Below are 10664 nucleotides of genomic sequence, written 5' to 3' on the forward strand. Positions count from 1 at the left end.
GTCCACCAAAATCACTTTTTGCTTGTAAAAATCATTGGCATGTTCTAAATTTTCCTAGAGACCTCATCAGTGTTTCCAAGATTCTTCCTCATTCATGTTAATAGGTATTTTGAGCTTCATCTTATAATCTTAGGTTAAAACACACTAGGGTGGCTCTCTTAATAGACACAATCAAATTAGATGTGAAATGTATTCTTTCGGTCTTATAGATTTTACAACTCAAGCACAAGTCATAGCCAACTTTTATCTTTGTACGTCAATAATCAAAGTTTAACTTGTTGTATTTGGCTTCATGTTCAAAACCACAAAAAAGTATGGTATTTGATGAAAGCAAATGTTAAATCAAATACAATATAGTTGGTTAGCTTTGACATCCACAATTCATCACTTTTTTTGACACTCATGCAATCAAATAAGAAGCATGCACAGAAATAGAAACATATGAGCCCCAGACAGAGTCTCAAGCATTAATGAAAAAGCCTAATAGTAGAGATCTTATCATAAACTAACAAGCATTCATAAAAACATTACCAAGGAATGATATAAATTAACAATATAGACAAAAAAGGCCACAATACAAGTCCACTAGCATTACAATGTTCTTGTTGTCTATACATGGCAAAATTTAGTGCATTAGCAGAGTCCTATAAGAAAAAAAAAAAAGCACGCACAGAAACAAAAACATATAGGCTTTTGAGTAATCATGACTTAATGAAAATGCCCCATAGCATAAAAATTATAGAGTCAGTGAGTTAAGGAAGACGAAGAGCGTGGTGATGTTGAAGGAGATGATAAGTAAGGCTTTGGTGGAATTTGCAAGGTCTCAACTCTGCCTTCAAGCATCTCCACCACTTTACTCATCACTGGACGATCTAAAGGGTTAGTTTGTATGCACCATAAGCTGGTTATCACCATCTGTCTTATGCTCTCTGTGTCACTTTCATTTCTAATGCTCCTTAGTGCAAGCTCTTCATTCAATTCTAGATGCTTGTAAATCCAATGAGGAAAATATATTTCACTACTATTATCAACATTGATGTTGACATTCCTTCTTCCTCCAACCATTTCAAGAATCATCATCCCAAAACTATAAACATCTGACTTATGAGAGACTACACCAAAATTTCTAGAAATTACCTCAGGAGCAATATATCCTATGGTTCCTCTAGCGCCCGTCATGGATATAAAACTCTCATTTCTTGGGCATATTTTGGCTAGTCCGAAATCTGAGATTTTTGGACAAAAGTTTTCATCCAACAAAATGTTATGAGGTTTTATGTCAAAATGTAATATCCGAGTGTTACATCCTCTATGCAAATACTCTAATCCTCGTGCAACACCCACTGCAATTTGGTGCAATATTTCACAACTCAACTGGAGATTAACATCAAGCAGGTTTTCTTTATTTTCAAAGATGAACTTCTCTAATGATCCATTAGCCATAAACTCATAAACAAGTGCCTTCTTTGACCCTTCAAAACAAAATCCTAAAAGTGTGACAATGTTGACATGGGAAGTCTTGCTTATACTTGCTACCTCATTAATGAATTCCTCTCCATTACCTTTTGTTTCATTCAAAACCTTCACTGCAACTGGACATTGGTCATGTAACTGCCCTTTGAACACAGTTCCATAGCCTCCTTGCCCTAAGTTTTCTTTGAAACAGCTGGTCATTTTTTTTATCTCCGAGTAGCTATATCTTTTTGTGGCAAGTGATCCATGGCTCTTCATAAATAAAGCCTCAAACTCTGGATGAGTTTTCGATTTGTTCTTCCAGAATGTAGTGATCTTATCAAGAAATAATGTACTTTTAAGCCAATACATTGTAAGTACAAAAACTCCTAGTATTGTAGCTGCAACAACTGCGATCAATAAAATTACAGGATGTGAGATCATGCAAAATGTCAGAACATTACTTAGTAACACAAGTACTGATTAGCTATCCTATTGTTTTCGCAAGGAGTCTTTCAACTATATTCAACATATATGAAAATCTTCCTTAATTTAAGGTCTCTCTCACTCTCAATTAATATCAAATGTTAATCTCATCATGGCTTTTACAACGTGTGTTTTTCATCACGAGAATAGTTACACGTACTCAGGGCTAATGTTTGGAGTTGGACCCGATAGTAATAAAGGTTAATTAATTAAATTCAACGCATCACCTGTAGCAGGTATGACCAACGACTTCCGGTTTCCTAGCAAAATAAAATACGAGTTAGTACATTATAGAATAAAAACACATAAATGAATGATAAACAGAAAATTAAACAAGCAGCAGAAAAGAAGCATATATAAAAGCGGCGCTGGGTGTCTCCATAAGTTAATGATCCATTTCCCTCCACTTCGTTCAAACGACGTCGTTGAGAGACAGGAGGCATGGAATGAAGCTTAGCGGAGGAACCTAGGACGATGCTAAATTAATTTAACTAAGGTCTATTTTATTTTAACAAATAAAAATAAAAACATTATTAATTAAATTAAAATTAATTATGATAGGCCTAAAATCCATTTCACATCCATTATTTTTAAGTAAATTAGTTAAGATATATTTGTTTACCTGCATTATTAGAGGCCTAAAATTCATTTTGCATCATCCACCATTGTAACGTTGTTCCCATTTCACAATTTCAGCACAAAGAGACCAAAAAAAAATTTTTTTGATCCTGAAATAAAGTAAAATTAAAAGAACACTGAGGATGTGAGGAGCTTCACAGTCCTCAATGTATTGCTCCTCAAATTTAAGCTTCACTCCGCGCCTCCCATCTCTCAACGACATCGTTTGAACAAAGTGGAGGGAAATGGATCATTAGGTTAGTGGAGAGACCCCGCACCGAAAAGTATATAAAAGGGATGATGCTGGAGTATGAGTATGCGTGTGGCCTATGTGGCCTATGTGGCAGTAGAAGTTATTGTTGTAATCAACTAGACATTGGCCTCCCTTGTGGTTGTGACACTTATCACAATCATCAAATGTTCGCACTTTAATATCTAGTTCACCACATGAGAACCAGAGTTCCTTGGAATGGGTCGTGTCAGTACAAGGAAGGCGAAGAGTGGAGCATTCTGGGTGATATATTTGTGGCATGTCATAATAATGATCATAGTCAGGACAGGCATCGGGGGTCATGAGGGGGAGCTCGCGGTCGCATGGGAACAGGAGTAAATTGGGTTGGATTTCAAAAGGAGACTTGGGAGTAGGAGCTGTAAGATTGTGGAAAACTTCACAGGCTGTAGATTTCAAACGCTCGGATTCATCTTCCACAAAAACTTTGATGTTATGATGCTGCTGATGGGCCTTACACAGATATCCTATGCTTCATTGGCTATTATTTACAATACTTATGTATCTATTCACTTTACCTACTTATAGCAATTGGTAACACATTTTAGCAAATTCTAAACATGAATGAGTTGATGTAAAAAGTCCCTGTTTCAGGATATTTACTGCATTTATTGACCATCAAGCTAATAAATTAGTTATTCATCGTATCCATTTAACAATTAAGTGATTATATACATGTGTGTGTGTGTGTATGGGAGTGTGCGTCTCAAAAAAAAGATAAGGTCATCCTGAATGGTACACCCAAAACATATATATACACACAAACATATACGCATACCTATGGGGCCCACGTCGCAGTAGAAGGTATTGTGGTCATCAACTTGACATTGGCCTCCCTTGTGGTTGTAACACTCATCACAATCACCAGATGCGTGCACTTCAATATCTACTTCACCGCAAAAGAATGATGAAAAATCTGAGGCATAAGTCAGGTTCTTACAAGGAAGGGGAAGAACGGAGCAATCAGGTAAATAGGTTTGCATCTGGTCAAGATTAGGAGGACCAGGAGGAGGCGTGTGTGGTGATAAGTCGTGACAAAAGACATCGAAGTCAGGACAGGCATGATTGATGAAACCAGGAGGGGGTCTAATGTGAGGGTAGTGTCTGCATCTGAACAGGCTTGCGACGTTGTGTTTGAAACGAAAGGAAGCCAAGGGAGAATTTTGAGGAAGAAGCATGTTACTGTTGGAAGCTACATCGCAGGTTCTATGACGATCTGGGTCAAAAACTGTGATGATGAGTTTCTCCTGCTGAACAACATTAGTAAGCGGTAATGGTCTTCCATTCTTCTGCAGTTGAATCGTTTTATTCAGAGATGGACCATCACAGCCACGTACTGCGAAGAGGCCACAGTGCTTCTGTTCATGCTTGGTGAAAGGGAAGTGGAGGCTCCCAAGATTTCCACAATCAAACGATGGAGGACACTCATCGTCATGCTTCCCATTTCCATACACAGCTGAAAGAACAAGTACAAAGTGAAAAAACTGGACGAAACGAAACACATAAACTGAAGCCATCCTCAAGCAAGAAATTAAACTATGAAATCCTGAGTCTCTCTAAATTATGATTCAACTGTCTTGCCATTTATACATCGCCTACTCGAACTGCTTCATGCGCAGTTGACTTGGAACATGACTGGCAAAGACTCCATGAAAGGGGCTTGCCAAAAAAAAAAAACAATAATAATAAAGCGACACGTACCATCTTGTTTAAGTATCACCGATTTTCCAACTTAAAAGGTTCTCACATGCATTTGTTAAGTCAATGTTCAAGGTCTATGATTTTGTTTTCTAGTTCTGTGACTTGTTCAGCATTCCAATGAACCGCAAAGAGAGTGAAACTTCTGTCTGTCACAGTCCCCAAAACGAATTTTCTTCTTATTCGGGGACTAAAACAGCCCAAGTGTGAATACGTTTGAGAATAAACCCAGATGGCCCATCCAAAACAGATCCAAACCCTTTTGCTGTCAAATAGAACCAGAAAACAAGGCCACCTTGTTGGCCAAGCCATTTAAATCCCCAAAATTATGAGAGCCAGACTTGTGATTTCACCTCTCAAATTTAAAACGGGCCTAAAAGGGCCAGTGCGGCCAGTTTAGGCCTTTTTTTTTTTTTTTAAATTATTTATATGATGTTAATATGATTTTTTATTTACATTGTTAATAATATTTTAAATATCTGGTTAAATTTCATAAAATAGTTTAATTTATTTGGTTTTAAATAATGATTTGTTCGATTGAACTTTAAAAAATGAGTTAATTTAAACATTAAATAATTATTTGATTTATATTATATATGTATCAATACTTTAAACTATACACATGTTGGATGAGAGAATATTTTTACACTTATGTGATTTGTGATTTTATAACTTGAATTAAAAATTTATGAGGTTCAACTTTAATGTATTCCAAATTAAAATAAAATAATAACTAGACCACAAAACTTGAAAGCAAATTTTATTTGAAGAAGAAAACCTTGATATTTTTGTCACTAAAGAAGAGCTTATTTATAGTAAAGCAAAATCAAATATTATTGATATCGAAGATAGTGATAAAAATCATATTGATGATGGCGCTACCATTCAGTGTTTAGTTTGTAATTTGTATAATGTTTAGGACAATTGCTTGATTTCGTTTAGTTTCGAAAATCTAGATAACAATTTAACATTTTGTTTTACTAATATTAATGATTGAAAAATTGAATGTGATGAGGTTTATTGTATTGCTTTTAAACAAATCAAAAGATATAAAAAATAAAAAAAATTTAAAAAGGCTAAAAACTCGGGTCCCGGCTAAAGCCCACTTATATAAGGGCCAGGTTTCATAAATCCAGCACTACTGTTAAATAGATGTTGATGGTTTGGCACATCGTTTCTTTGCAATTGGGCAACTATGTTAGGTTTATAGCCACTCATTTTTATATGTTACTCAATATTTATGCAATATGTATAGGATGAAAGAAGATGAAATGAGAACTGAGAAGGACAAGGGGAAAGAAAGGTATGGTCAGAACAAATAACTTCTTTTGGTACACTTGAGAAGAAGAAAGAAAATTCATCTAGCAACAAGCACAACTTGATCCCTAAGCACAAGAGGGCCAGCGTGTTCAGATGATCAGATCACATCCAAGAGCTTCTGTCAACTGGGCATGGGTTTCATAAAGCCCGCCCCGTTATACTAATTGATGTTCTATTTTAGCACTATAGAAAATATATTTATGAAAGAATCCCACACAAAAAAAAATTTAAAATTGTTAAACTTCAAATCAGGTTTGACAACAATACTTTAATAAATTTTAATAATACTAAACTTATAAATCATAACATAATTTTATAAAAATTTCTTATTTAAGATTTATTAATTTCAAACTTATAAAATTCTTAGAGCATAATCGTGTTTAGTTTGGGGAAATATATATATTTTTTATATTCTCTTTTATCTTTGAGGACTAATGTCCCTGTTCGTAACAATTCCTTTTGTCCTTTCTTTTTTTGTCCTTTCTGTACACTATTTTTTCATACAACGGTAGGCTAGGCCCTGTAACACGGGGTCTTAGATATTTGCCTCATTGTCTTTTGCCTTTTACCTTTTTATTCTCCCTTATATTCATCGCTTACATAAAGAATAAATAAATAAACGCATTGTAATACATTTAAAATATAATTAATCAACAAGTATTTTACATATGTATGCATACTTCCTTCCCAATATTTAATATTGCTATCATGTACGATATATTAATCAATGTTTTAAAAGTTAAAACGAAAGTCAAACTGAAAAGATCAGCTGGTTATGATTCAATCGATTAGATCGATCAAACCATCTAGTCAGACTGATGATACAATAATTAATTAAAAATAATATTATAGACATATAATTAATATATATGAAAAATATCAAATTATTAAATAATCTAAAATTACTCATAAATAATTGAAAATGCACTAAAACCTTATATATTTAAATTTATGTATGTTTAAAATATTCAATAATATTAAAAATTATTAATTCATTAAATTCAAAATATTGTTTCAAAAGCTAGACCAAATATCAAAGTAAAAAGGCCAGCGGCTTATGGTTTTAATACCATAATATATAAAATTTTCAATGAAATAATACTATATACTTATAAATAGTCTAAAAATATATTAGAATATTTGAGGGGGTCATTTTTTTATTTTTCACATAATTTTTTAATTTTTCAGTATTTTTTCAGTCAGGCTAAAAAATCATTCATTTTTCTAAAAGTTGTTCAAGTTTCCAGTCCAAGTCCTTGTTCCAGCTTAATAATAGTTCAATTACGATTAATCCAGCTCAACTAAATAAGCAATTTTTTGATCCAAACCGAGTTGTTATCGAGTCTGATTGATGGTTCAACTAGTTGGATTGTTCGGTTTTGTTCTTTAATCATTGATATAAGTTATTCTTCAATTTAACTACAAAAAGTGATTATTAGGCGGTCACATGAACTACGCTAGACTCATTATGAGTCACAATTTTAGATGAAGGCAATGATTTTGTGTTTCTCAACAATCCAATTTCATCACAATCTGGCAAGATGGTATGGTGATGAAGAATGTGCAGCATAACTACTGTGTGGAATCCCAATAGCGTCATGAATATCTACGTCATCTACGTGATCAATCTTCTCATTTCCTCTCTCAATTCTCTTTAAAAAGTTCAAAACCTCATCCATAGAAGGTTTCAAGTCTTTGTCCCTCTGTAAACACTGAAAAGCCAACTCTGCCACTGTAAGTATCATCCTCCTAACCTCGCTATCTGACTCAAATCTTAGCAAAGGATGAACTAGCTCCCCAAATGCACCCTCTTGAATCTTCTTCCCCACAATATTTGCCAAGTTTATCTCACCTTTATCCCACATAATATCTGCAGGAAGTAAAGATGAAATTAGTTCAATAAGCACAACCCCAAAACTATACACGTCACTTTGGCTAGTAAGCTAGTAACACTGGTGATATTCTGGATCGACATAACCTGGGTTTCCCTTGTGAAGCAGTGGAAACATGCGTGACAGCATTGGGAAACAACCTTGAAAGACCAAAATCTACAACCTTAACACAAAAGTTATTTTCTAGGAGGATGTTGTTGGTTTTGACATCACAATGGATAATGTCTGAAGCATGAAGGTAAGCCAAAGCAGTGGCAGTTTCTATGGCTATTTTGATTCTTATAAGCCATGGCAGGAGACCACGATTGGCTAGCACACCATGAAGATGACAGTAAACAGTGCCATTTGGAATGTATTCGTAGACAAGAAGAAGTTCGTGACAGTGACATGAAGAACAACCATAAAGAGACACAGGGTTGCGATGGCATAGGTGAGTCAGAATCTTGACTTCATTTATGAACTGCTCTATTATGGTGTTAAAACATAAGTTCATTATGAACAAGGGATGAAGTTACTGGACCAATTCAAATAGAAGCCGTCAAAGGAGACTCCATATAGGGTTTTAGATCTCTCTTCTTACCAAGTTCCTTTCTCTCTTAGGCAAAACATCACTCTGAAGAACCCTTTTTATCAGAAACAGAACAATAATAAAAAGGAAGTGTGAGGAAATAATTACCATGGCAAACAATGTCAAAACCTCTAGTTCCAAGTTCTCTTGAATGATCAAAGTTATTTGTGGCTTTCTCAAGTTCGGCGTAAGAGAAGAGGACCCAAGTAGGCTCTGTAACTTTCTGAGTTTGCATTTGTGAAAGGATTGCTTTTATTATTATTTGCTGATTGCATTTGGATGTTTGAAGATGGAATTTTTTTTGTTTGTAATGTCTTTGGCGTAGCTGACAAATTATCAGAATAACTATAAACACAAAAAATAACAAATAATCCCGCAGATAATCCATTGTAATGGACCTGACAAAAATATATTGAGATAACCTTGTTGCCTCGTCATCTGAGGATTTTCAATAGTCAACGTAAAAGTGTGTAACTAAAGGCTGGAGTGTAGAACATAAAAATTCTAATAGCATATACATGAAAGGTTTTGAAAATACTAATTATTTGTGAATCTTCTTCCAGTAAAGATTGGAATTAGTTCATTTCAGGACACGTTCAAATTCAACTTGTTTTTGCACAATAAATTCAAAATCAGCATCACTTGTAAAAGTGAATAAGGGTCTCAATTTCTCTGTTTCTATTAAATTCTTTACTGATCCAGATTTGAGAAGGATGGAAAATTTGACATATCAGTAAAGTATGATAAACTAAATCGTTAAAATGCATGGGCAAATAAAAAAATATGCGTGCACATCACGTCCTATCCCAAGCCCAAATCCCAGCTTGTAGTTCTTCCTTGTGTTCTCTGCAGCTCAAGTTAAGACAAGACACCATTTGAAGTCAGCTAAACAACAATTATGATGTATATATACTACTTTTATATATAAAAATTTAGTATGTGTCCGCGTGTGTGTTTGTAAGCACAAAGCTCTTACCATATTTGCAGTAAAACTTGTCGTTGGCATCAAGAAGACACTGGCCTCCCAAGTGGTTGTGACACTTATCACAATCATGAGACAATCGTACTTGGATAACAATTTGACTATTAAGAAGGACAGATGGTCATTAGTATTAGAAATGTCTTTACTTGGAAGATGAAGAAATGAACAACCGGGGAAAGAACCAAGTGGTGCCTGAATATTATTGTTAGGTTTATGCCTGGATGAGTCTTCCCAGTAGACATCAAAGTCAGAACAGACATGTTTGGAAAAACCAGCGGGACGATGCACATGGTCACAGTGACTGCATTTGATCAAATTCCCATGATTTAGGATCTCAAAAGAGACCAAAGCTGAGTTCGGCGGAAGAAGACTTGGGTACTTGGGTTTGTGTCGAAAACCTGACAATAACCTTTGGATTTCAGAATCTTGTCTAGATCTTCGTCCGAGACTGTGATGATGTTCTTCTGGGAGACGTTTAGAAGCCGCAGCTTCTTCCTTCCGTTATTCTTGTCCAGATCAATAATTGTTTGAACTTGGATCATCACAGCCATGAACTGTGATAAACCCAGTCTTAAAGTTCTGGCTTGGTGAAAGGGAACTGGAATGTCCCAAGTTCTCCGCACTCAAACGAGCTAGAACAGTTTCCATGGATTCTATTAATATACCCCGATGAGAAAACATGAACCAGGTGAAGAAAGAAGACGGAAAGAAACACAGGAACTGAAGAAGCCATGCCAGAATTTCAAATCAAGAAAACTAACAAGAAGAAGACGAGACAAGTGTTTTCTGGAGATTGTGATTTCAGGGTGTTGGTAATATATCACGTACTTGAAGTGATTCATGCAAGAGGGAAAGTTGACTTGGAAAACGAGTGGGGAAGACTTAGAAGCCATGAGAGCCATGCATGCTTTGAATTGAAGAGCACGGGAATCTCGTTTGCCCCAAAGAGATGGCACTTCGTATTGGTTGATTTTGAATTCAATCCATCGTTTATTATATAAGGCCAAAAGTCATACAACATATTACATCAATTCATGCACCATATTTTGATCAGATGATTCCAATTTTTTATACTGCCTTGTTATGACGCTATGTTGACCAATCCAACAAGTCCCTCCAACACACGCCTTCTTCAAATTAAAGCATGTTGTTGGAGTTAAACTTATGATTATAACTGTGACTTGTCATTCCTTTACAATATGACAGATCACGGTTTGAAACTCTTCTTTTCACACTTGGTACCCAATTGTGCTTTGGATGAAACTATTTCTAATAAAAGGATACACATGCGTAGCAAAAAAAAAAAAAAAACTATGACTCACCATTATATCAATTTTTAGTCATTAAGTAAATGTTCTA

General features: G+C 35.0%; 2 protein-coding genes across 2 annotated transcripts; both read right to left on the minus strand.

Annotated features, from left to right (window-relative positions):
• Nucleotides 1-527: 527 nt before the first annotated feature.
• LOC114717195 (rust resistance kinase Lr10-like) lies at nucleotides 528-4362 on the minus strand. The gene is made up of 3 exons (XM_028902295.1): nucleotides 3624-4362; nucleotides 2166-2198; nucleotides 528-1862 (listed from the first exon to the last, which is right to left on the minus strand). The coding sequence occupies exons 1-3, from the start codon at nucleotides 4360-4362 to the stop codon at nucleotides 745-747; spliced, it is 1890 nt and encodes a 629-aa protein (XP_028758128.1). The 3' UTR covers nucleotides 528-744.
• A 3027-nt stretch (nucleotides 4363-7389) lies between these two features.
• On the minus strand, nucleotides 7390-9856 carry LOC114717196 (LEAF RUST 10 DISEASE-RESISTANCE LOCUS RECEPTOR-LIKE PROTEIN KINASE-like 1.2). The gene is made up of 6 exons (XM_028902296.1): nucleotides 9715-9856; nucleotides 9523-9606; nucleotides 9300-9406; nucleotides 8432-8546; nucleotides 7837-8220; nucleotides 7390-7733 (listed from the first exon to the last, which is right to left on the minus strand). The coding sequence occupies exons 1-6, from the start codon at nucleotides 9854-9856 to the stop codon at nucleotides 7390-7392; spliced, it is 1176 nt and encodes a 391-aa protein (XP_028758129.1).
• Nucleotides 9857-10664: the final 808 nt, after the last annotated feature.

This window comes from Neltuma alba, unplaced genomic scaffold, assembly GCF_004799145.2.
Source record: "Neltuma alba isolate B1F8T4 unplaced genomic scaffold, ASM479914v2 tig00011715_pilon, whole genome shotgun sequence".
Classification (NCBI taxonomy): Eukaryota; Viridiplantae; Streptophyta; class Magnoliopsida; order Fabales; family Fabaceae; genus Neltuma; species Neltuma alba.